The sequence below is a fragment of the Protobothrops mucrosquamatus genome, unplaced genomic scaffold (genome assembly GCF_001527695.2).
Source record: "Protobothrops mucrosquamatus isolate PMUCROS unplaced genomic scaffold, P.Mucros_1.0 scaffold2406, whole genome shotgun sequence".
In the NCBI taxonomy this organism is placed as follows: domain Eukaryota; kingdom Metazoa; phylum Chordata; class Lepidosauria; order Squamata; family Viperidae; genus Protobothrops; species Protobothrops mucrosquamatus.
Window position 1 is genome coordinate 125116 of NW_015388478.1, and position 26003 is coordinate 151118.

Genomic DNA, 26003 nt, shown 5'->3' on the forward strand with positions numbered 1-26003 from the left:
GGGGGAAGCTTTGAAGGAATTTGGGGGGGCTTCCCTTAAAAGGGATGAGAATTAAGGGAGATTTAGAGTTTGGGGGGTCCTGCAAATCTTCCTCCCAACATTAATAATGGAGCATTTTTGCTCTGCTGGCTCAAGAGATGCACCGCTGCTCTTTTGGGGGCAAAAATGCCCGGCATTTAATATTTCACAATTTTAAAGGGTATAACTTTATAAGCTCCAAAGCTCCTGTCCTGGACCCATTCAGCCTTTTTTTTCTTTTTTTGAAAATTAAATTTGCCTAGATACAGGCATCTACCTGGGTCTGGGAGTTTGAAAGCATCCACAGGTGGGTGTGCAAATATTGAATTTATCCATTTGTTTTGGGCAATGCCTGGTGCATCACGTGCAGGATCTCAAGGGGGGAATTTTGTACACCTTTGAAGTCTGGAAATTTCTCTTGGGGGGGTGGGCTTGTGTTATTGGTGAAACTTGGGGCAGGGGAAAGTTGTTAAGAGTGTGACACTGGCACTGGATAAAGTTAACCTTTGATTCGCTTTGTTCTCGGTTTTCTGCTTTATTCCTCAATTCTGTGCAACCCTTGGGCTGTCCTAAGGCATCGGGGAAAGGCATCGGGGAACTTCGCCATCCGTAAATAAATGCCCACATTGTGTGAACTTGATTAAAGCAGAAAAGCTGAATTGTTAGAAGACGAAAGTTTAAAGATCTTTATTGATTTGTTTTCCTCCTTTTATTTTCACCCCGGGCCCTTCTAATCTTTGAGAAATTTGTAGGTCGCAGAAACAGCCAACCAACTATATTGTTACCATTTCCTTTTTATAAAAAAAAAAAGAAGGACCCCAAACTTTTTATTATGCTTTTCCAGAGGTGAGGGAAGAAGGAGTGCCACACATTGGGGGCATTCTTGGGTTTTGAGGTGGGGGGGGGGCTGGTTAGAAAGTTCGGTGTCTTTGCTAAAGTTTTGCTTAGTTTTGGATTCCAGGCAAACCACTTAATGCTGCCTTTTGCATTTGAATTGGTGCCCTCCAGAAAGGCTAAATCACTTGTTGCTATTCAGAAGTGGTCATCTGCCTTGATGCCCAGGGATAATGCCCATTGTGGGCTCCCCCAGTGGCTCTTTCTCCTGCCCTTGGTTTGTTATGCTTAAGAAGCCCATCGCTATTGTATTTTCATTAAAATTAACCTCCCTTCCCCCTTGAGTGAGCTTGGCCACCACCGGAGAGTCTATTTTTTTCTTTTTCTTTTCCTTCTCCTGGCCTCCCCGCTTAGTATTTTAAAGTTAGCAGATGGTCTTGTCTTAATTCTCTTAAATGGACTGGAATTTAATCTCTTGCCAGACATGGCTAGGCCGGGTCGGGTGGGGGGGGGCAGCTGCCGTGGGCGTTAATTAATCTGGAATAGTGACTCTCCATGAAGGCAATGAAAAAAAAAACTTGCTTCTCGCCCAGCCCTGTTTCCAGAGTGGTTTTCCAGTGGGGGATCTGCCCCAGTTTTGGGGGATGGGGAAGAGGGTGACCCGTCTCCCCTAAGGGAGCAGCAGCGTATTCCGGCTGGAAAATTGGAAAATTCACACATCTTGAGTGTTTGTTCAGGCCCCTGCCCCAAGAGTATTCCAGGGTAGGTGTGAAGAGGTAAAAAGGAGAGAGGAGGGAGGGTAAACATGCACAGTCTGTGGTGCTCAGGAGACGGAAAGCAGGCTTTGCAAGATGCTGTGGGCCGTGAAATAGCATCTCAGTTAACATCCGGTGGGCTTCTGCAGGGTGACTATTTTCCCAGCTTCTTCCCTGGTTGTCCCTCCTCTGGATTAATTTTCCACCGTCTCCCAAAACCTAGAGCCTTGCTCAAGAAGAAAGAGTTCCTCTGCTCTCCTTGGGTGGGGTGCAAGTGAATAGACCCCATTGCACCCCGATGCCCAATCGCTGGCTATAAATATTGGGGCTTTCTTTCCAGCCACTCTGCTTCCCCCCCCCCCCATGACTTCAGTGCCCTAATATCCCAGACTTCCAACCCCAAAGACATACCCATGTAATTTTCCATCACGCGGGTCCATATTTTAATTTTTGCAATCAGGCAAAAGGGGGGCAGGTGTGTTGCACATTTGCTCTGGACAAGCGCTGATTCCCAGCGGGGAGGGGGGGGCAGCTGTTCCCAAGAGCCGGCTGTTGGGTGCCGTGTGCGAGACACCCTGGCAGGCGTGGAGCAAAATAGCAGGAGATCCAGCTGTTCCTCCAATAGACTGGCAGCTAATTGTTGCCTATTAGAATGCCCTCCTAAGCCTGGCAGTGGCTTGATTTAAATTTAAATCTCTCCCAGGGGGAAGCCCAGCCTTTAGGATTTAAGAGATCGGGAAATCGGCTAGGGCAATCCCCTTAAATCTGGAGAGATCCGAAAGCTTTCCTTCCCGTACTGCTTGCCTGGCTCTCTGCCTCAACAGTTGTGAGCAGGGGGTGTCAGTTGGTTTGAGAAGAGGAAGATTTGTGTGTATCTTGGTGTGACTCTGTTTTGGCTCCTGGGTCAAGGAAACCGGTCTGCTTGGGACTGACGTGCAGGGATTATGAGCGGTCGCCCTTAGGAAAGCTTGAGTGTCACCTCCGTAGATTTTGCCCATCGTGGGAGATTATCAGATGTTCCTGCACTTATAAAATAACTTTAGCAGAGCTGGGGTTGGGGGGAACAGTTGTGGAATAACTTGGTATGGACAAGTTGGTTTTTTAGTCTGAAGCTGTAACTGCTACTTCAAAGTCTCCCTGAAAGAGGAGAGAGAGCTTGGAGGACCCGTAATGGGGGTCCAGCAGACAGACCCCTGCCCGTGTTGCTCAGGACACATTGAAAAGGCTTGGGTCCTTGGGCCTTGCCTCACTTCGTGCCAGATTCAGCCTTTTGGGCGAAGGGGATCCCCGTCTCGGCTAGCCTTGGCTTCAAAAAATAAAGGCCGCCCCGCCAAGATGCCCAAACGTTACCGTGGCCAGTGGCTGCCAGCGCAGATCAGTAGTTCAGCTTTTGTGGCCTGAAACTTGGGGCAAACCTGCTGCTGGAGGAGCCGATGCTGCGTGGCTCGGGGTGCGGGCTGGGGGGGGGTGCGCCTAAGGAGCTGTGCCACGGTGGCTAGTGGGTTGGCACATCTTTCTTGGAGCAGAAGCGTCCCCCACCCACCCCAGGCCTGGGTCAGGCCTTCCTCTCCCTCCGAGGGGTCCCTGCGCCCCTCTCATAGGCCTCCCCCACTTCCAGAGGCAGAGAAAGGGGGTGAGTGAAGGGCAGGGACCTCCCCTGGCCTCTCCCCCTCTGCCATCCCTTGGCATGGCGGAGCCTTTTCTTCACCCCGGCGTCCCTTCCTCCTCCCTTTATGCAGCCAGCCCTGGTTTTATCTCCCGCCGGGAGCCCCTTCGGCCTTGCGTGCTCCACGGGGGCGGGAAGGGGGAGCTGCTGCTAACCCCTGGTTTTCTAGCGTCAGCAGATGGCCCAGCAGCCCCCTGCCTTTGGGGAGGGGGGAGATAATTGCCCAACGTGACTGGCAGGCCTGGTGCTGGAGAGGAGCAGAGCTGCGGGGAAAGGTAGCCCTGCGTCCCCTCCTGGGAGACTTGGGTGCTTGTTTTCCTCCACCGTGGCTTCCCTCCCTGTTCTTCCCTCTGCAGCTGGCGCTGGGAGGCCGGGCAGAGCGACTGCGCCAACCTCCCTCTCCCCCCAGGCGGCACCTGGCTTGCTGGCCTGGCAGGAGCCAAAGGCCCTCAGCCGCCGTCCCCCCTCCTCCTCTTCCTTCTCCGCTCCTCTGCCCGTCTCCCGCCCTGGTTCCTGGTCTCCAGGGCGCTTCCCTGCCAGGTTAGTGCCGCGATTCTGCAGGTGCCCGTTGCCAGCGTGGCTGGAGAGACACCCACGGCACCCTCGCTGGTTGCTTCTCCCCCTCCCGATGGGGAAGGAGGCGGATTTTGCCCGCTGGCTGCACAGAATCTCAGGCGGGCAGAGGGGTCCCCCCCCAGTTTGGAAAACAGCTCTCTCGTCCTCTGAGATTAGCCAGGAAATAAAAACTATGTGAACTCGGACGCTGCCCTAAGAGTGATTGAGAATTAAATTAGCCGGCCTGTAAATTTGTGAATTGATGGAGGGTGAGAACCATCCCAGATCAAAGCCAGGGCTCGCTCCAGGGGGTCGGTTTGGGCTCCAAAAAGGCCTCCCCAGGTAGGTTTGCAGAGAGCTGCAGGTAAGGGGCGAGGCTGCCCTCCCACCTCTGGAATTGCCCAGCCAAGAGAAATTTCCAAACTTCAAAGGTGTACAAAATCCCCCCTTTGAGATCCTGCATGCGATGCACCAGGCATTGTCCAAAACAAATGGATACATTCAATATTTGCACACCCACCTGTGGATGCTTTCAAACTCCCAGACCCAGGTAGATGCCCGTATCTAGGCAACTTTATTTTTTAAAAAAAAGAAAAGGCTGAAAGGGTCCAGGGCAGGAGCTTTGGAGCTTATAAAGTTACACAGGCAAAGAGCCCTTTAAAATTGTGAAATATTAAATGCCGGGCATTTTTGCCCCCAAAAGAGCAGCGGTGTCTCTCTTGAGCCACCAGAGCAAAATGCTCCATTATTCCCTGTTGCAGGGGCTGTGTCCCCCAGGAGCCCCCTCCTTAGACTTTCCTGGTTGTAAGCCGAGGACTACCTGCCCTCCCCCTCGGAGGAAGGCTCTTAAGCCCGTTGTTCTGCTTTTTGGCTTTCAGCTCCATCCGTCTGCCTGGGGCCTCTGTGGGGAGATGGCCGGCCGGCCGGCCCAGTTTCCAGCTCGTGGGGGAGCAGCCGCGACCGGCAAGGGGCAGCTTTGACCCGGTTCCTCTCGCAAAGGGGCTTCGCCGCTGCTCCTTGAGTTCCAAGAGCCCCCCTCGCCCCTCGCCATGGGGGACATGAAGACCCCGGATTTCGACGACCTCCTGGCGGCCTTCGACATCCCCGACATCGACACCAGCGAGGCCATCCATCCGGGCCACGAGGAGGCCGAGGCGCCCATCCGTCCCGTCCCGGGGGAGGCGGCCGCCCCCGAGCACGTCCTCCCGCACGCCGACATCACCACCGTCAGCGTCATCGTGAAGAACACTGTCTGCCCTGAGCAGCTGGAGCCAGGGGACGGGCGCCTGAAGGACAGCGCGGGCGGCCCCCGCCTGCTGCAGAACGGCTTTGCGGCGCCCGAGCTGCCCCGGGCCTCCCCGGTGCCCTCGGCGGAACCCGCAGCCCCCGCCAATGGCGAGTGCTGGGCCCTGAAGGAGAAGGCCCCCAAGAGCCTGGACCTCTTTTCCCCCTTCAGCCCCGAGCCCCACAAGGAGGGGGAGGCAGACCTGATCGACCAGCCCCGGGGTGGCAAGGGGAGGGAGCAGCCGGGCCTTGCCGGGGCGGCCATTGTCCCGGCCCCCATCTTGTCTGCTGGCCCCTCCCTGGACTGCCCCCCAGCCGTTCAGGAGAGCCTGGGACCCTCGTCCCCTCCGGCTTTCCCTCCGCCTTTTGAAGCGTGCCCGCCGGGTGGGGTGGGCCTCTCGCTGACCCCTCCTCCTGCTCCTCCTGCTCCCGTTCTGGCTTCTCCTACGATCAAGCAGGAAGTGGACTGCGAGATGCCTTGCCAGGGGTCCAGCCCCTTGGAGCGACCCACGCCTGGCTCCTCCTGCTACTCCACGGAGACCTCCCCCCGGGTCCCCTGGCCTGGCTCTGAGGCAGACCTGGAGGGGGAGCTCGGCAGCCTCCCCGACATCAAGCACTCGCTCTCCAGCCCTCGGGAGCATCTCTTCCAGGGTTCCCCGCGGAAGGGAGCCAGTCCTGGGCCTCTGGTCCCCCCAAAACCCCCCGGCGGAGGACCCCTGAAAGAAGAGCCGATGGAAAAGCCACTGCAGTGCCCGCCAGTCCCTTCCAGCGGGGGGGAGGAGGAAGAGGAGGAGGAGGAGGATGGGGAACAGGAGGACCAGAGTACCGGTTCCCCCTCGTCCGGTTCCTCACGGCCCCTCAAGGTGAGGATCAAGACTATTAAGACGTCCTCGGGAAGCATCACCCGGACGGTGACCAGGGTCTCGTCGGACGCTGAGGCAGGGCTCGCCAAGCTGTCCTCGGATCCGGGCGGCCCGGAGACCCCGGCAGCCGAGGACGCCCTGCTCCCTGCCGTCAGCCAGAAGGAAGAGGCTGCTCCGGAGAACCCCAGCCTGAGGGCTCTGGTGTCCAGCCCCGTGAAGGTGACGGAGGGCCCCAAGCTGGTCAGCGTCCAGCTGGGCGACGGCACCAAGCTCAGGGGCACGGTGCTGCCCGTCTCCACCATCCAGAACGCCAGCAGCGCCATGCTCATGGCGGCCAGCGTGGCCCAGCAGAAGGCCGTGGTGCTGCCCAGCAAGGCTTTGGCCAAGAACGTCCTCAGCCTGGTGCCCCAGCCCCTCCCCAAGGCCGCCGAGGTCCGGGCCGGGGCGGGCGCCGTGCCCGCCCCCGCCAGCCAGAAGGTCAACGGCACCACGGTGGTAGCCCTGCAGCCCCAGAAGCCCTCGCCCCCCGTGGCCGGCACGGTCATCTCCCGCAGCCAGTCCAGCCTGGTGGAGGCCTTCAACAAGATCCTCAACAGCAAGAACCTGCTGCCCCCCTACAAGCCCAACCTGCTGCCCCCCGCCGAGTCCAGCCTGAGCCTGCCGCCGCTGGGCTACCGCTGCCTGGAGTGCGGCGACGCCTTCGCCCTGGAGCGCAGCCTGGCCCGGCACTACGACCGGCGCAGCCTGCGGGTGGAGGTGACCTGCAACCACTGCGCCAAGCGCCTGGTCTTCTTCAACAAGTGCAGCCTGCTGCTCCACGCCCGCGAGCACAAGGACAAGGGGCTGGTCATGCAGTGCTCCCACCTGGTCATGCGGCCCATCGCCCTGGACCAGATGATCGGCCAGCCGGACGTGGCCCCGCTGGTCTCCCTGGCCTCCCTCAGCGCCAGCAAGGCGGCCTCCCCGGCCGGCCCAGCCCCGGACGCCAGCCCGGCCCAGGGAGGCCCCGCCCAGGACATGCCCGTCCTGCCCCTGAGCGGGAGCAGCGCTGACCAACCGCCGGCCACCAACTCCTGTCAGTGCCTGGAGTGCAAGGAGCAGTGCAAAGACAAGGCGGGTCTGGCCGCCCACTTCCAGCAGGCCGGAAGCGCCGGCTCCACGGTAAATGAGGGGGAGGGGCTGGGTGGGCAGGCAGCCGCTGGACTCGAACCCAGGGTGTCTCCGGGTTGGTTGGACCCTCGGCTCTCCCAGGCCTTCCGCACCGGAGGCTTTCAAAAAGAGACCGGACAGCCACAGGGTGTCCTTGGGCAGGTGGTTGATAAAGGAACGCGCCCCCCCATCTGCTTCCCCCCCTCCAGGTGTGCAACAGCTGCCCGATGATCATGGCCAACCGCTGCAGCTTCAGCGCCCACCAGCGCATGCACAAGAGCCGCCCGCCCCACGTCTGCCCCGAGTGTGGCGGGAACTTCCTGCTGGCCAACTTCGACGCCCACCTGAAGGACGCCTGCCTGCATTTCTCCCGCAGGATCGGCTACAGGTAGGAGGGGGCGGGGTCCTGGGCCGCTCTCACCTGCCCTCCCCCCTCCCCGCGGATGGACCGAGGGCTCTGCCTCTCTCGGTGGCCGCAAAACGGACTCCCCACTTGGGGCCTGAAGGGCGAACGCTGGCCGGACCCCCAAGCTCTCCCCTGCTCTCCTCCCCTCCCCCCAGGTGCCCCAGCTGCTCGGTGGTCTTCGGCGGCGTGAACTCCATCAAGTCCCACATCCAGACGTCGCACTGCGAGGTCTTCCACAAGTGCCCCGTCTGCCCCATGGCCTTCAAGTCGGCCCCCAGCGCCCACGGCCACATCTACACCCAGCACCCGGGCTTCAGCAGCCAGCAGTCCAAGTAAGGTGCCGCCAGGGGTCGCGGCGGGGGCCTCTGAGGGCAGGAAGGAGACACCCCCCTCTTACAGCCCTCCCTCCCTCTCTCCCCCCCAGGATGATCTACAAGTGTGCCATGTGCGACACGGTCTTCACGCACAAGCCGCTGCTCTCCTCCCACTTCGACCAGCACCTGCTCAGCCAGCGGGTCAGCGTCTTCAAGTGCCCCAGTTGCCCTTTGCTCTTCGCCCAGAAGCGGACCATGCTGGAGCACCTCAAGGTGAGGGGGGGGGCCCGGCTGGAGCCGGGAAGGGGGGGCAGGGAAGGACCCAGCCTGACCGCTGCCTCCCTCCGCACCGCAGAACAACCACCAGCAGCAGCTGCCGCCACCGAAGCCGAAGGAGGAGCCGGGGAAGCAGGCCGCCCCCGCCGCGCCCACCGCCCCCAAGCAGGGGCCGGCGGAGGAGGAGCCCCCGCCGCCCGTCTCCAAGCCCCCCTCCTCCTCCTCGTCCTCCTCTTCCTCCTCCTCCTCAGAGGACGACCCCCCCAGCTCCCCCGAGGTGCGCAAGAGCAAGCGGGGCCGGTTCCAGCGCAAGGCGGAGCTGGGCAGGCGGTCGCGGAGCAACGGCTGGACCTGCGGCATCTGCCACTCCTGGTTCCCGGAGAGGGACGAGTACGTGGTGCACATGAAGAAGGTCCACGGGAAGGTGAGGAGGGGGGGGCCTTCCTGCTGGGGGGGGCTGGGGAGGAAGAAGTTGGGAAGGGGGTGTCATAACCTTCCTCCCTCACCCTGACCTCTCTTCCCTCTCCCCCCTTCCCAGTGCGTGAAGAAGTTCCCCTGCCATCTGTGCGAGCGCTCCTTCTGCTCCGCGCCCAGCCTGCGCAGGCACATCCGGGTGAACCACGAGGGCATCAAGCGGGTCTACCCCTGCAGGTTGGTGCCCCCGTCCCCCAGCCCCGTGTGTGTGGGGCGTCCCCGGGGTTCCCCTGGGCCGCCACCCCAGCTCCCCTTCCGCTCTGCTCCCTTCTCCAGGTACTGCACCGAGGGCAAGCGGACGTTCAGCAGTAGGCTCATCCTGGAGAAACACATCCAGGTGCGGCACGGGATCAAGGTGACCGACGCCAACCGCAGCCAGGAGGTGCTGGCCACCCGCTTGGGCTCCAGGAACGCCCAGGTAGGCAGGGGCGGGCAGGGGCAGCCGGGGGGGGGCTCCCTGCCCGAAAAGAGCTGGCCCATACAGCCCCCGATTCAGGGGAGGCCGAGAAAGGCAGGCTGGCCACGTTTCTTTCCAACAGCCAGAATATGGCTCGGTTGCCGAGAGGGAGTCCTCGGCTTACGTTGTTAAGCGAGACAGATGTGTGTGTGGTTTTTGCCCCATTTTAGAGTCCTAGTCAAGTTTTTTTCAGAGCCATGGTAACTTCGAACGGACGCTAAATGAAATATTATAAGTCAAGGACTCTCCGTCCTTGAATTTGGCTCCTTTAGGCTCAGCGCTCTCCGTTTTTGTTCCAATCCTGCCAAAGAGAGAGAGTTGCCCCCTCCCTCCCTCCCTCCCTCCCTCTGTGGCCGGACACTCTTGGTCACCCTGCCCTCTCCCTTTGCCCTGCAGGTGTCCGGCCGGAAGCGCAAGCTCTCCTCGGACGACGGGGACTCGTGCAGCGAAGAGCCGGACAGCACCACCCCGCCCTCCAAGACCCCCAAGGGCGGCCGGCGGCCCCTCTACCACTGCCGCAAGTGCGGCTACGTCGCCCCTACGGCGGCCGACTTCCAGGAGCACATCCCCCGGCACCGGACAGGCGAAAGCGCCCACCAGTGTCACGAGTGCGGACTCTGCTTCACCTCTCAGGTCTCCCTCAACCGCCACCGCTTCATCACCCACAAGAAGAAGCGGGGCGCGGGCGAGGGGGAGGCCGGCGCCCCTCAGGGAGGAGGGGGGACGGAGGAGGGGTCGCCCTCCGCCACCGAGGGGAGCCTCTCCTGCACCGTCTGCGGCAAAGGCTTCGACACCCAGCTCAACCTCAAGACTCACTTCCGCACCCACGGCATGGCCTTCATCAAGGCCCGACAGACCGGGGGGGCCGAGAACTAGCCGGGCCCCGGAGCCGTCTTGGGGAGGGGGGGAGAACGTCCCCCTCACGGCTCCTTCTGTGGCTTGAGTGCGAGATGTTGTGACGGAGACGAGGAACGGCGCCTTATTTATCGTCCTGGCACAGCTTTCTGTGGCTGCCCTCGGGAGGGGCCAGGGGCACCCTCGCCCCCCCCCCAGGAGTGAGCCCTGTAGGTGGGCCGTCTCCACTTCGGCAGGGATGGCTGGACTTCAGCCCTCCTATTCCTGCCCTGTCTCAGCAACATGGGTGTTGAAGTACGATGCATGAAGAGGACACGCGTGTTTGCGTGAAAGGCAGGTTGCGCTGGTTCTTCGTCCGTCACCACTCCGGTTTCCCTTTCCTCAGAATTACGGGCTCTTTTCGGTTCTGATGCTTGTCCACCTTCGGGCGGTTTCCCCCTCTGCCCTGGCCAGATCATGGCTTGTTTCACTTTCTGTCCCAGGAAAAAAAAGGAAGCCGGCTTGAACGTCTCCTCCACCGGCTAATGATGGCCAACTCAAAGCCAAGAAAACGCTTCTCTCCCTTTTCCAACACCATTCCAGGTCCCAGAATTTGGAGGTGCACTCTTGGCCCCCGTTTCTCGCCCTTAGCACGGTGCCCTCCCAGCATTGGGGGGGGGGTGTCTTCACCTGGCAGTCCCCCCAGTCTTTGCTGGAGTCCAAAATATCTCAGGAGCTGCTGGTGCTTTGGGGGCAAAAAAAAAAAAACCCAGGCAAGGCCACACCTTGATTTTACAAGCAACAGACGTGTTGCTTGTAAAATCCAGTATTTGCGGGGTCTGGGCGAGGTGGCTGCACCTGGTGGGTGGGATGGGGGGGGGACACAGGACACCGAAATTGGTTCCTGTGAGCAGGAAGAGGGGGGTGTCTTTCTCTCCAAATGGGCAGGTAGCCAAATCTACCCAACCTCCTTATGGATGGCTGCCCCCCCAGTTCGGTCCCTGGGCTCCCAGGAGGGATCAGGATAATCGGATTATTTGTCTGCCCCCATGATTTTTAGAGTCTGTTTTTCCCCCCCCACACACACTCAATCCCTTCACTTTTCCTACCAAAACCCCCCAATTTCTTTCTAGCCCCCTCCTGACCCCCCCGGGCGTTCCTCAGTCGAACTCCGAGGCGCGGCGTTCCCACTCGGGAACTGCCAGATGCTCCGCCTTTCCTTATCAGAACAGTTCAGACGACGGCTGCGGGTTCAAGAGAGGCGCGTTTCTGTGCTTTGGGCCTTCTGGAATCATGAAAACGACTCTGGTTCTTTTTTTTTGTCTTAAAAGGTGTTTTCTTTGTGGGAAAGGGGTGTGTGTGTGTGTGTATGTGTGTCTCTTGATTTGTGTTTATTTTAGTTCCTGGGTTTGGTTTGGGTTCTTTTTTTTGGGGGTTTTGTTTTTTTGGAGTTGTCACTAATGCAGACTAACGAAGCGAGGCGTGTGTCCTTTAAACCAATCATGTAACATATACTTTAAAAAAAAAACTGAATGAATGAAAGCAAACAGGTTGAGTGACTGGTGCTAACTGATTATTTCTCCCCCCCCCCCAAGGAGCCTGTGAGCAGAAAGACCCTTTGCTGGTCGGTTAAAAAAGAAGAAAAGAGGGCGGGAGATGGGTTAAAATTAGGTTTTTATTATCGTTTGCTTAGGAGGCCCCTGTTAAACCAGCACTCCTGGCTTAAGGGATTGTGCAAATAATTTTCTTGGCTCTGGGGGGGTGGGGGGGTGTTTGGCAGCTCTGGCAGGCCAGAGGCCGGTGGTCTTCAGCCCTCCAGGCCTCCGTGGGGTGAATTTTTCCCTCTCCCAACCCCGGGGACTGTGCCCAGATTGTGGCTTCCCTTTTTTCCCAGGGGCCAAACTTGGCGTCTTGAGCCGGTTGCGGTTCCTTTGGAGTTGCAGAGCTCCAGGTTTCTGGCCAGTAAATTCCATGCGCGCATCACGCTAACCCAGTCTGCTTCCTTTAATCATGGTTTGTCGGAGAAACCCTCCCGTTTCTCCCCTGACGCCAATCGTGGGAACGTTTTACCCTGGAAGGCTCTCCCGGGGGAACACGAGGTGATATTTTTTTTTTTTTTTTAGAAAAAGAAAAAAAAAGGAAAAAGGAAAAAAAAAACACCATGCAGCTATAAATAAAATCCATTTTCAGAAAGGGCCTCCATGTACATAATTTATTTCACTCGCGTTCTCTACATACGTTGCACGTGCGGCCCGCCAGTTTCAGGAGATCCCACAGGGGAGGGGCTTTTCTCTGGGAAGACTGGATTCACACAGGTCGACAAGAAACGGGGGGGGGCGCGCCCCAGCCCCTCCCGGCGTGGCACCTTTGAAAATCCGAGGCTTCGCCACGTCGTTTTAAAATTTCCCAATTTTTTCCCTGCTTTTTAAAACATTTTAAGAGTTCTTTTTTTCTTTCCCAGCAACCTATTTCCCCCCCCCCACACACACACACATTAAAGGTCCAGCAGGCTGGCATCCATTGGTGTGGTTTTTAATACAGGCGGGCAGCCATTTGCGTCTTGGAACGCTCGTTCCTGCCCAGTTGGCCGCTTTCAGAGGGCACCGAGTGCCACCAAATTCCTCCAGGCCTTTCCTTGCTCTCCTACGAGTGTCTGCTGCATCCTGCAGGAAGCTCCAGGTCTTTTCCATCCACCAAGCGAAAGCCGTGGGTCGGTCCCTCGTGCCAGCGCAGGAGAGGGGCAGTGCCAGCCCTATCTCAGAGCTTCTCCACGTAATTCCCTGGGAACACCCCTTCTTTGCCGCGGATGCGGCCTTCCCACCATCCCGACGGATCTGGAAAGAGGAGGAACACCTTTGTTGCGCTTAGGACTTCCTGGACCCCTTCTCCCACCCCTGCTGGAGACTCCTGGCCAGCCCCTGAAGCCCCTACCCCTTGGGGGTAGCCCACCAAGCGAAGCAGCTGTGCGAACGGCCTCCAGATGCCCCGGGAAGCCTCACCTTCCTTGACGATTTCAATGACGTCGTTGGCGTTGAAGCTGAGCTCATCCGTGTCCTGGGCGTCGTAGGCGTACAGAGCCCGGCACCGGGGAAGGCACGGCTGCGGTTTGGGCTTCGGCTTGGGCTTGGCACGGCCCCCGCCTGGGAGGGGTTTGGCTTCCTTGCTAAGGTGGCGCCGGAGGCTGGAAGAAGGAAATTCTGGGAGTTATAGTCCACCCGTCTTAAGAGTTGCCCAGGTTGAGAAACTTTGCCAGCTGGAGAAACTCTTGGCAAAAATGGAAAGTCCCTCACCCAGCTACCCCTTGATCTGGGACATCCATGAAGCCCAGGTCAAGCGGCGCAGGGAAGGCTCTGGCACGCGGACTGGCTCCCTGCCGCGGCAGGCTGGGCTGCTCCATGCTGGCCTGGCGGGTCATGGAGTGGCGGTGCTGGACGGAGGTCCTCGTCCCCCGGCCCTGGCCGCCCCACGCCGAGCCTGCAGAGAAGGAGAAAGAGCCAGTTTTCGCCCTCTGTTGCAAGCGCCAAAAAAAGCTGGCATGTAGCCACAACTCAGCGGGCAAGGAAACGCAAGTTACCTGTGCTGGTCTGGGCATTCCAGCCGAGGGCAGGGCCTCCCGCTGAGTATCGGCTTTTCCTGGTGTCCTTCCGGTTTGGGCCTGAAAAGTTTGCAAATAGGTCCTTAAAAGTTTGCAAATAGGCCCTGAAAATTTTGCACAATAAATCCTGCAAATTTTGCAAAATAAGTCCTGAAAATTTTGCAAAATAAGTCCTGAAAATTTTGCCAAATGTGTGTCTGTGCCCTCCTTGCCTTCTCCATCACTGTCTGGCCCGCCTCAAATCTCCCTTCCCCGACTTACGGGCATTGCGGGCTAGGCCAGGCCCAATGCTGACCACAAGGACTTTCCCATTGGTGCGGAGAAGAGCCAGATCCCCCTGGCAGATCTGGAATTGGATCTGGCGGGAGCCGGCTGCCCCCCAGGGCCCCCAGCCGTCTTTCTTCACCTTGAACTCCAGCCTGGGGTGAGGGGGGGGGAAACACACAGAGAGAAAGGGAGTTTTGGGGACGCAGGCAAGGGCAGAAACTGGGGTGCTCCTTTCTGAGGTCAGAGCGCCCCGTGAAGTTCAGGTTCAAGTCCTCAGTACTGCTAAGCAGTTTGCAACCTCCGCTTTCTGGGATGTTTTTGACTGTGGATCTCCTGATGGTGTCCCATCCCTAATTCGGGGGGGGGGGGAAACAACTCAGGGCTGCCCCCGTCTCCTTAAGAAAGTCACCCAAAGGAGAATTTTGTAGTGATGATTCTCTTCTCCCTAGGGCTGGAAATGTGGCCTGGAAACCCTCCATATCCAGGAGCAGTCTACCCCAGAATCCCTAACGGTCTTGGAAAAGAGCCCCTCCCTGCTCCCCCTGCCCCTGGGAAAGAGGGGGGGGCTGCTGCTGCTGCGTACTGGTTGCTGAACTTGATGGGCAGCTGCTTCTGGGTCCTCTCCCCGTATCGCTTGAAGAGCAGGCTGAGCAGCTCCGTCTTAAAGACGGACTCCAGGACGGTGTCGTACTGGGACTCGTGGATGATGAGGAAATCGTCCTGCAACATGCTGGGATGGGAGGGAGGGGGAAGCATGATCAGGAGGGGGGGGGTCCTGTTTGCACGGCAGCCGTCGGGTTTGGACTGCTCCCCCCTCCCCAAAGTCCCCTGGGAAGGGGTCCTTGCTTGGGAGGGGGGCCCTCACGCCGGCAGGTGAAGAATCCGCAAATGTCTGGGATTCGTTCCCCAGTTCAAGTGGCAGGGAGTCCCACAGCCTCCCTAGAGGACAAGGGCTTAGGGAAGCCTCTCCCTCTTCCGATCCTTCCCTGCTCACCTGAGGGAGACCGACTGGATCCTCTCCACCTCCAGCCGCCTCTTGAGGACCTCCTTAATGGCCCCCTTCTCGGGGCCCTGCTTCACCTTCTCCCGCCCGATCAGGTAGAGGAATTTGGGGGTCAGGATCAGGTCCCGCTTGACCGTCTGCGAGAGGGACACAGAGGAGGGGGTCAGTCCCCAGGAAGGCTGGCACCAGGGGGGGGGTGTCTTCTCCAGATGTGCCTGGCCAGCGGTGCCCAGGTGCCCCGTCCACCCAGAGGGCAGCTCCCCGAGGCCAAATTCTGCCACGAAAGCTCTTGAAAAGAGGCCACAGTGCAGAGCCTCCAGCCACAGGCACGGCCTATCTGATGCCCGTAGAGAGGAGGCAACCGGAAAGCGGCTAGATCCGGCCGTGTCGCGGCTGACCTTGAAGCGCCGGTCGTACTTGGTGACGGTGTCCGCAAAGTCCACCCGCTCCCTGCGGCCCAGAAACCGGCGCAGCTCCGGGCGGTTGTCCAGACCCAGGTAGTCGCCCATGAAGTTGCGGTTCAGGCTGTTGCGACGGCGCTCCTTCTTGTTGAGGACGAGGTTGGACGCTTTGGGGGGGGGAGGGAAGGAAAAACCGGGGTTAGGCCCGGTTGCAATAGGCACAGGGTGCAAGGTGCGAGGCGCTCCTCACATGCTCAGAGGCCAGCTGGCCCTTCATCTGCAGCAGCAGATAAGCTTCTCCAAAGGGCAGGTAAAGGCTGCCCTCTGGTGGCTCATGTTGGTCACTGCACGTGGGCAGGAAAATTAAAAACCCAATTTTGAATTCGCCACCAAACCAGAAAAAGGTGTGTGTGTGTGGGGGGGATTCTGCCCTTTCTCATCCCCCTGGAACCAAGTGAGGTGGCAGGGGATGCTCCTGGGGCTGCAGCCCAGCCAAAGCACCACCTTTTTTGCCTGCAACTCCTCCACCCGACCCTGCTGCCCCCCCCCTCACCTTCTTCTCTCATCTGCATGTTTTTGCGGACAGCCACGTGTTTGCGCCAGGCCTTCTGGATCACCCGGGCGAAGCCGTCGTAGCGCCGTTCCCGCATCTCCTCCAGCAGGAAAAGCTGCAGGGGGAGCCCAGCGTTGAGGGCCAGGCAAGTGGGCACGGGGGGGGGGAGACGGTCCCCATTTCCCTCCCCGAGGGAGTCACTGCCCTTTTGCACCCCCTGGGGAGGGAAAACACCCTCTCTGCCTTCCAGGAGGGTCTCCCGACGCTCACCGATTCGGGGGCTTTGATGAACACCTTGGTCCGCCCCAGCTGGAACTGGTCGAGGTCCATGTTGACCGACTTCATCAGGTGCACCACGCCCTGCCTCTCGTCGCCACGCCAGCACGGCCACGTCTCCGGTGTCAGGATGGCGTACCTGGACAAGGGGAGGGGAGGATGGACCCTCTTGGGTGCCGCCCTTCGGTCCAAGCCGGGCACCACGGACAGAGCAATTCCTCAGAGGTGCCCAGAAGATCCAGCTTCAGCAGGTGGATCCGGCTGGAAAAGCCGGTTTTGGGGGTGATAAGGAAGGCTGCCAGCTCTCACCTCTGGAGGAATTTCTGGAAAGCTCGCCGATAAGCATAGCCCGCTCGGCGCACCCGGATATTCTCTTGCAGCCCCAAATATTCCACCTGGTGCTTGACCCTGGGAAGGGGGCAAAAATGGAGGGTCTTTGGGGCCCGCCTTTTCTACTCCTTCGCTGCCGTGACCCAAGGCACAAAGAGTGGGTCCCTGAAGGAGGGCTGGGGGGTTCTCTGTCTAAATGGGTGTTTCCTAATCTTATCAGGTTTAACAGGTGCGGACTTCAACTCCCAGAATTCCCCAGCCAACATGGCACCAGCCTTACCGGCTCTCCTCCCAATCTCGGGCCTTTTTGGTTTCGTTCGGCTTGACGCATCGGATGTAGTGAGGACTGCACTTCATCAGCGTGCCCACCAGAGTGTTGGCTTGTTTCTTTGGAGAGAAGGAAGGAAGGAAGGAAGGAAGGAAAGAAGGAAGGAAAGGAGGGAGGAAGGAAGGGAGGAAGGGAGGGAGGGAGGAAGGAAGGAAAGAAGGAAAGGAAGGAAGGAAGGAAAGGAAGGAAAGGAAGGAAGGAAAGGAAGGAAGGAAGGAAAGAAGGGAAGGAAGGAAGGAAAGGAAGGAAGGAAGGAGGAAAGGAAAAAAAACTGACTGCTGTTACCATCACCATTATCCTATGTGCAAACAGATTCCCCAACAGCAGAGGGGGGGGGTCTCTTTCTTCCAAGGGCTTAGGCAGTTTCTTTCTCTTTCTCTTAGGCAGTTCTGAAACTACCAAAGGTCTCCCCTTCCTGGCCCAGCCTGGGTGAGTCTCTCCCCCTCCCCAATTACCTTGATCTTGCTGCCTGCCGTGGTTGGGCGTCCCTTCTTCTCCGTGCTGAGGCTTTCGGGGAAGAGATCTCGGATGAAGGGGCTGGAGGAGAAGCAGAGGGGTTCAGTTCCCCAGAAGGGAGCCATCATCGCTCCCCAGCTCCAAGGAGCCTCTCCTCTGGGGCAGGTTTCACACACCCACTGCCCGTCTTCTCCCACCCTGGTTGAGGGAATCGGCTCTTAAAAGTTTATTTTAAGAGGCAGAGGCTTCAAAAGAGTCCTTTGGGTGCCACAGAGATGTTCCCTTTGGACAGAGACTGGCGCAGAAGGGAGCTTTAGGAAAATGGGGGAGAACAGGTGGGTGGCTGGGAGGGAGGGAGGGAGTCCTTCTAGGGTCATCGGATCGGGCAGCCCCCTCCCCACCAACCCCCCCCCCACCAACCCTCACATCTCACTGCTCTGCATCAGCTCGACCAGATCCGTGAAGAGCACGTCCCGGTTGCGTTCGCAGAAGCCTTCCACGTCATAGGAGACCTGCAGAAGTGGGGAAGGGGCTCTGAATTCCAACTGGCCCCTGGGGAGGGGAGGGTCCCCGTGGGCTGGATCGGGGTTCCCCGGGGCCCTGACCTTGCCAGCGTAGTGATGGATGATGAAGCCCTTGTTCCAGCTGTTGAAGTGGGGGTGTGCGCCCAGCGCCGACTGCAGCTTCTGCAGCAAGGTGTGGTCAGCCCCCTCGCCTTTGGCGTGCATGGTGGCGCAGACGTCGTCCAGGATGCTCATGAGTCCCGGGGGGTTCTGGGAAGGGGGGGGACAAGGAAGATAAAAGCAAAATACAACATGAAAAGCAGCAATGAATTCTGCTTCCCCTCACAGTAAAGCATAGTGTACCTACAGTATGTATGTGCATGGTGATTCTGCAAGGTTGTACAAAGATTCTGGAGAGAAGTAATTAGACTGACAGCGTTGATATCAGAAACTTTATCTACAGTCCCAAGGTATGTTCATTATTTAATGAGATAACTAATGGAACTAAAAACACAATGGTTCAATACATGATAGTTGCTGCAGGGTTGGCTATAGGACAATACAAGTAGTCCTCAACTTACAACTACTGTCTGATTCCGTCCTTTGGCCCAATCACAACTGTATCCTCCTTTTACTTATTCTATTTATTTATTTATCAAATTTCTGTACTACCCATCACCTGCCTTTTGGGCCAGTCTTTTTCTCCTCCTGCAAATCCAGAACTGGCCTGTTTCCTTGCAGATTTAAAGCAAGGTAATATTTTCCTCTGCTCCGAAATTTAAAATAATAATAATAATAATAATAATAATAATAATAATAATAATAATAATAATAATAATAATAATAATAATAATAATAATAATAATAATAATAATAAAGAGAATTGTTCTTCCTGTGCGTGGGCCAGTTCTTCCGTCAAGCCGCCTTAGAATTCCTACTTAACAGCCTATAAAATCCACGGCGCCTTGCAAGGAATTTAGCAGAGCCCAAAGTGATAAGATTTCGGGTCCTTTTCAGCCCCCTAGAAGTGGCGCCTTACAAATAGCTCTGTCAATAAATAAGGTCTACCTGACAAGGAGGTTTTTTTTTTTTTTTTACTGACCACTTTGTTCTCGATCAGATCACAAACGACTTTGTTGTTGAAATAATCAATGGGGCTCCATCGGATGCCCTCTTGGACGTATTCCTCCTGCAGAGAGGAAGAAGATGAAAGAGAACAGGAGAAAGAGTTAAAACAGGGAGAAACTGGCCAAAAATTAAACACAAGCTGATTTTGGCCTTGAGTTTTCCGGCTCTCAGTTTGCCAATCTGACTTTGGTTAAGTCGGATTAAGTTGGCAGCTTTTTCCCACTGGAAAATTCTCATTATGTATTATTATTAAAGAGATTTATATGGCCACCCAACTCACACATCGCTGCCCTGGTCCAAGTTTCTGATTTTTGCCCCATGGGCATGATTTTTAAAAATGCAAAAGGTTCCCCCTGCCCTTTTTTTTTCTTTTTTCTTTTTGTGCAAAAAAGTCGCTCACCTGCTCAGCCTTCAGGGTCAACTCGATGAAAATCTGCTGGAGTTTTTCGTTCACAAAATTGATGCAGAATTGCTCGAAGCCGTTTTTCTGGCAGGAGAGAAGGAGGAACTCAGAGCCGGCCACGCCGGGCGCAACCGAAGGGATTGCTCCTCCCAAGATTCAGCTCCCGAGGGTGTGCAAAATGTTAGTGTTGCATCAGTGGGCAACTGCTTCCCAACTGGTTCAGCTATGGGATCTCTTGATAAATTTCTGAGGCTCAACACAAAACTGCCCTTCCAGATCTTGGCCATCCAGAGTTCGGCATTGTGCACCCACAGGGATGGAATTATAAAACTGCTGTGTGGTGGGACTCCCTTCCAAAGAGGCCTTTGTTCCCTTTTGCTCAAGCAGAAAGGAATGGAATGCCTCGGAAGAGGCCTGCTGTTTTCACACACACACACACACACACACGCACGCACGCACGATGGATCTTTTTCCCAAAACCAGGTTTGGCTCAGCCGGGCTGCTCTGCCACAATGCCCCTCCGGTGGCACCCATCGGCTCCGTGAAACGAATCCACTCTCAACTCCGACTGACAGTCTGGGCCAGGGAAGAGGCTGGCATGAGAGGGAAGAGGCTGGCACCATGAGAAGGGGAGGGGACAGGGCAGGAAAGGAAGACGTCGTGCTGCAGGTTTACCTGGAAAATTTCAAAGCCGTAAATGTCCAGGACACCGATGTTGTATTCCTGGTGTTCCTTCTCCATTGCTTTGTTGACAGCCTGGGAAGAGGACATGGGCGGACAGGAGGAGGAGAGCAGGAGAAGGAGAAGGAGAAGGAGAGGAGAAGAGAAAGAAGGGAAGAGAAGAGAAGAGAAGAGAAAGAAGGGAAGGGAAGAGAAGAGAAGAGAAGGGAAAGAAGGGAAGGGAAGAGAAGAGAAAGAAGGGAAGAGAAGAGAAGAGAAAGAAGGGAAGGGAAGAGAAGAGAAGAGAAAGAACGGAAGGGAAGGGAAGAGAAGAGAAGAGAAGAGAAAGAAGGGAAGAGAAGAGAAGAGAAAGAAGAGAAGAGAAGAGAAGAGAAGAGAAGANAGGAGAAGGAGAAGGAGAAGAAGATGAAGAAGATCAGCCGTGGGTAAACAGGGCTCCCCATGGCACGGCAAGAGCGAAGCTAGCCCAAAATTCACGGGCTCGGCTCTCTTTTTCATCTAATAGCTTATTTTGATAAACTCTGCTTTTGAAAAGTGGCCGTGCCAGCTCTAGCCTCTCCCTCAAAGTAAAATTGGGGTCTTTTTCCGCTGCTGAAATGTTCAGAGCAGATCGGGAGCCTCCCGAGACAGTTTTCCTGGGGACAAAACGGCAGGAGGCAAAAGTCGTACGGGACTCACTGATGCCCCAACCGGCTCTTTTTCTCTGGGACCCGAACCAGCTTCGTTTCCCCCCCCCCCAGGGTCCCTTCCCCCTGCCCCAGAGCTCCCCCAAGCCTCCCTCCGGAGGAAGCAGAGGCTCTGAGTTAAATATGACAGGAGAAATATTCCCGGCTGACAGATGCTTGTTTTTAAATCTGGCGGGTTTTTTTTTTGCCCTTCCAACTTCAGGCTAGGAAGCTGAGCAGCGTGGAAAGGCTACAATTCCATCGAGGAATTGGTTGCAAGCAGGTGGCCAGGGATCATGGGGGATGTAGTCCAGGATGGCAGACTCAGGGGTTGAGGAATGCTCCCCCACCCACCCTCTCCTCCTGGGTGCATTTTCTCAAAACGTGGGTGGGAAAGAGGGAATCGGCCCCTTCGGTCCCCACGTCCTTACCAAAGTCTCTTGAAATTCCTGTCGGTCATTCATGTCGTCCACCTTATACGCCGCCGACTGGTTGAGGTAGTAGTAGTAATCCGGGCTGGTGATCCCCAAATTCTCCCGCTGCTCCGGGCTGGCTCCCTCCAGCAGCTGCATTCACACAACGGGGGTCAAGGAGGCAGGTTCAAAATGCCGCAAGGAAAGACAAAACTTTTGCTCTCTTGGTTTGCAGCAGGACTGACAGCCGTGGGCAAGGGTGGGGACGATGGGGCTGGGAGTCAGTCCCATCCAGAGGGTCACAGTCGGGGCCTGTTGGGCACAGGGACCTTCCTCGGCCACTCACCCACCTGGTAATAGATGTGGAAGCTCCTCTCTCCGGAATTCTGGCTGACCACCCGGGATTTCTCCAGCAAGAAATTGTAGATTTTGCCGCCGTCTGGCTCTCCACCGCGGCTGAACTGGATCTCAAAGTATTTACCCTGGGGAAAAAACAGGGAGGGTCTTAAATGGCCCCCTTTTTGTACTCCCCGGTTTCCTCTCTTGTTCCTTTTCTGTGGCGCATCCAGAATTTTCATGCACCTGCGTAAATTTTCAATATTGTGTGTCTGGTGATGGGCTTAGAATAATCAATGAGGCTTTTACCGGTTTCTTTGGACCCTGTAATTGTCACCAGAAGCACTAGGGGGCAGCACTCATCCAAGCTTGGCTGGTCTCAAAAAGCTCTTCAGGGTCAGGCCACCACCAGGAGATCCCGGGGAAGCATTTTGGATTGGAAAGGCAAGAGAAACGCCTTAGAAGAAGACAGAGCTTTAAAAGACTTTAAAAGAAAGGTAGAGGGACGTAGAGACGGAGTCACCAGGAGCCAGTTGTACACACACTTGATCGATTTAGGATCTGACAGGCCCCTCCCCAGGCCCCGCCAGCACTCACAAATCGACTCGAATTGTTGTTTCGCACAGTCTTTGCGTTCCCAAAGGCCTCCAGAAGGGGATTGGATTTCAGGATGATGTCTTTTACGTGCTGAAATGGAAGAAATGTTATTTATTTTACCTATTATTTATTTTTTATCCTGCCTTTATCTTTCTTATAAATAACTGCAGGCAGCAAATATACCTCAGACTCCTTCCTTCTCCCATTTTCCCCCACAACAACAACCCTGTCAGGTGGACCAGCCCAAGGTTGCCCGGCCAGCTTTCGCGCCCAAGGTGGCGCTAGAACTCCCAGCCTCCCAGTTATTTCACACCGGGGCAAGCCGCTCACCTGAACGCCGGGCCCTCCGCCGGACACCTTAGAAATGTAGCCCATGATGTATTTGGCCGCCACCGTCTTGCCAGCTCCGCTCTCCCCGCTAGGAGGGAAAGAGGGGGGGGAATCAAGCCTGAAATGAGCTTTCAACAGACCCCCCCAATCATTCCCCCCCCAGTGAAGCCCCCAGCCTCACCTGATGATGACACACTGGTTCTCCCCATCGATCAACATGTTGCGGTACATCTGATCCGCCAGGGCGTAGATGTGGGGAGGGTTTTCGTACTGGGCCTGGGTGAGAGGGACACACACACACGTAGATGGAGGCCCTGAGCATCTCAGCACATCCCATGGGTAGCTAGAGGTCATCTAGTCCAGCTGGACCCAAACTGGAATCTTTGCTGTTCGGAGCCCATCGTTCCCAGGGGCAAAGATTCCTCCACATGGGTTCAAANCCCCCCCCAGCCCCAGGTCATTCCTTTCCCTTTAACCTTCGCTCCACTTCCCTTGAATGATAAAACCTGGAATATTCACGCGCTCTGAATTGCAGGCCCGGAGGGAGGGCGGACAAGGTCTCAGATGAAGCCGAGCGCCCCATCCAGAAGTTTGGGACTGCCAATCCCATCAGCCTCTGCCAGCATAATCAGTGGCCAAGGATCACGGGAACGTGACCAAAAATATTGGAAATATTGAAAGAGCTGGTTGATCTGGAGATATAAACTTTCTGCCCTTCATAATAAAGGAACCTTATTTCTTCGCTGCAAGCCAGGTGTGCGTGTGTCTGTTTGTGTGTCTCTGCGATGCAGCCCCACAAACCTTTAACTTGGGTGCTACCCTGAAAAGCTCACTGCTGGGTTTGTGCCAGCCACGCGGGCTCCCCAGGTGTGTCTCTACACGTGTTGCCCCAGCGAGGAGACACTCGGGCAGGCTCTTTGCAAAGCCCTCCTCTGTCTGGCGAGCCCCCCCCCTTAAAAAAAAATCCCACCTTTAAAAAAAAAAAAGACGTCTCCGGAGCTGTGGAGTCTCCCCACGGAGCCCCGACGGCACCGGGCCGCTTACAGGAGCGCCTCCCGCGCCGACCCGGGAGAAACCGGGGCAAAGCGTTGGCGGAGAGTTCTTCCCGGGACAGAGTCTTGGCCTGAGCAGGGGGGCCGGCTGGATGGCCTCAAGGGGTCCCTTTGAGCCCCAGAAGGCGCCGGCCAGCCGGGGAGACGGGCGGGGGAGGCAGCGGAGCTACTTTTGTCTGTCACTTTGAGAACTTTAAGCAGAATAAACAGACTTTTCAGCCGGTGCTCCAAACCCGGCCAAGCAGGAAGCGCGGCGGAAAACCGAACCGGGGCTCCTCCGGGGCGCTCAGCCGCCCCTCCGCGGCCGCCGGGGAGGTGGGAGGGGGGTCCCCGAGATGCGGTGCCTCTCCGCCAAAGACTCTTTCCCCCCCCCCGGGCACGGAACTCGGCGGGGGCGTCCGGGGTCGGTCGCGGGGTCTCTCTCCCATCCCCCCCACCGGGCTCTGTCCCCCCCCGCGGGAAAGGGGGGGGCTGAAGGGGGCGATCCCCCCCCAAGGAGGAGGGGGTCCCCGGAGCCCCCAAGACTCACCATGGTGCCAACCGGCTGCGCGCCTCGCCCGCCGCGGCTCCGGTTGCTCGGCGCGCCTTGGCAGGTGGAGGTCGGGTTGGGGGTGGGGGGTCTCAGGGGGCCGGCATGGCGCCCCCGCCGGGAGACTCGGCTCTGACGCCCCTGCCCCGATGGGAGGGACGGCGGGCAGACGGGCGGGCGGCTCCCCCGGGCCGGAGCGGCAGACAAAGCGCGGCCGGCCGGGACAGGCTCCGACAGGTAGAGGCGCTCCGGGTTGAGTTTCGGGCAGGGGGGGCGGGGGAGCGGGCGGAGGAGGGGGCTGCCGGGCGCCCCCTGGCGGAGCGGGCCGCCACGCGCGGGCAGCCGCGGGCCGGAGCTTGGCGCACGCGCGCCCCCTGCCGGAGCAGCCTGGAAGTCTCCCTCCCCCCCCCACCCCAAACCGAGATTCCTTCCCGACGTTTCTCCGACCGCTCGGCCCGGATGTCGGCTTGCTTCAAGAGGGCGCGCGGGTGGTTTTGGAAACCCTAAAGGAACGGCTGCTGCAATTGGGGGATGTCTAGTTTAATATGAAGGACGAGGGGGGGACAGGATAGCAGGGTTCCAGTATCTCAGGGGCTGCCCCAAAGAAGGAGTCAAGCTATTCTCCAAAGCGCCTGAAGGCAGGACGAGAAGCAACGGATGGAAACTAATCAAGGAGAGAAGCAACCTGGAACTAAGGAGAAACTTCCTGATAGTGAGAACAATTAACCAGTGGAACTACCTGCCTCCAGAAGCGGTGGATGCTCCAACACTGGAAGTTTTTAAGAAGAGACTGGACAGCCATTTGTCTGAAACGGTGTAGGGTTTCCTGCCTGAGCAGGGGGTTGGACTAGATGACCTCCAAGGTCCCTTCCAACTTTATTATTATTAACAACCTGCCTCCAGAAGCTGTGAATGCGCCAACTCTGGAAGTTTTTAAGAAGAGACTGGACAGCCATTTGTCCGAAATGGTATAGGGTTTCCTGCCTGAGCAGGGGGTTGGACTAGATAACCTCCAGGGTCCCTTCCAACTTTATTATTATCTGGACAGAAGAGCTAACTCGTCACCAGCTGCTGATCGCCAGAAAGGGAGGCGGGGGGGGGGGCTTTCTGGCTTCCAAACTGGGGTTCAGCCTGGAGAGCAGCATCCCCGCCGCCCCCGGACAGTGATGCCGGTCCCAGCAAGGGGCTTCACCCCCAAGCCCACCCCCTCTTTCTTAGGACTTTGCTTGTTAGATTGGAGACCTCGGTTCCCTCAATGGGTCCGATTCTGGGAAGAGGAACCCCTTCCCCACTTCCGTGGGGTCTTAAGAGTGGTGCCCCATTGCTCTACTGCTCCCCAAAAGTGCCTCTGAGGGCACCCCGCTCTGGAAGGAGGCAGGGGGCTATCCGGAAGGCCCATCTCCAAAAGCTTCTCCCCCCTCGCCCACAAAGACCTGTTCAGAGAAGCCTCAGCAGGGCAGGGGGCACAAGGAAAGAGCAAAGACGGGGCAGGAGGGGGGTCTTTGCCAGCTGGGGAGGGGTCCACACAGTAAGGCTGCCACAGGAGATGTGCTCAGGCCACCCAGTTGGGCTTGGGAAACCCTGCTGGGTGCATCTACTTGATGAAACCCGGTGTACAATTCCAAATCTGACACAAGGAAGGCGGAATGACTCTCCTGGACCATGCCAAGGCAGGTAAGCCAGGCATGGGGGTCCAAAATCTCCTGGCAAGGGGTCCCTCTGGCTCAGCACCACAGCCCTGCAGGGCCACCCCACCCCCAAATTGTCTGTCTGATCTCCCACCCAAGCTGCTGCAAACCTCTGCACCGCCCTGCTCCTCTTGGGGTGAGGGGCTGCTCTTCTTGGGGTGAGGGACGTTGCAATCCAATCCATGCAATAAATAAATAAAAAATAAAGAAACCAGTCCACCAGGAGGGCATTGCGTGGGGCACTCCTAATATAACATAACATAAGGGTTTTCCCAAGTGTTTTAGACCAACTTTTAAAAAAGGCCTCTTATTCTTGCAACTCCCCCTTTTTTTAAAGGTTTCCCAACAACCAGCTGCTTCTTCCTTCTTTTGTGTGTGTGTGTGGGGGGTTGTGTTTATGTTTCTGTCTATGTGGGGGGACGGGGGAAGCCCAGAGGTAATTTAAAAACACCAAAGGCCCAGTTAAGGCACCCCCTTTCCTCCCTTCTCCATCCCAGCAGCTGTTTCCCACGTTAATTATCACTCGACAATTAACAGATTCTTTTGTTTTTTTAAAAAAAAGGAGGGGGGGGAGAGCTTTAAGC

General features: G+C 57.2%; 2 protein-coding genes across 2 annotated transcripts; one reads left to right on the forward strand and one right to left on the reverse strand.

Moving 5' to 3' along the window:
• The first annotated feature begins 4877 nt into the window (after positions 1-4877).
• On the forward strand, positions 4878-9927 carry ZNF687 (zinc finger protein 687). Its single transcript, XM_015824894.1, has 8 exons — positions 4878-7136; positions 7334-7512; positions 7686-7862; positions 7955-8117; positions 8200-8544; positions 8659-8771; positions 8871-9012; positions 9448-9927. The coding sequence occupies exons 1-8, from the start codon at positions 4878-4880 to the stop codon at positions 9925-9927; spliced, it is 3858 nt and encodes a 1285-aa protein (XP_015680380.1).
• A 2155-nt stretch (positions 9928-12082) lies between these two features.
• On the reverse strand, positions 12083-25395 carry LOC107295576 (unconventional myosin-Ie). Its single transcript, XM_029285878.1, has 24 exons — positions 25330-25395; positions 22332-22426; positions 22151-22238; positions 21821-21910; positions 21238-21369; positions 20906-21040; positions 19804-19884; positions 19126-19212; positions 18700-18786; positions 17700-17867; positions 17521-17606; positions 17094-17175; positions 16591-16697; positions 16290-16388; positions 15975-16119; positions 15705-15819; positions 15149-15318; positions 14742-14887; positions 14331-14477; positions 13742-13899; positions 13451-13540; positions 13176-13359; positions 12885-13066; positions 12083-12719 (listed from the first exon to the last, which is right to left on the reverse strand). Exons 1-24 carry the CDS (start codon positions 25393-25395, stop codon positions 12643-12645), a joined length of 2817 nt encoding a protein of 938 aa, XP_029141711.1. The 3' UTR covers positions 12083-12642.
• Between the last annotated feature and the right edge of the window lie 608 nt (positions 25396-26003).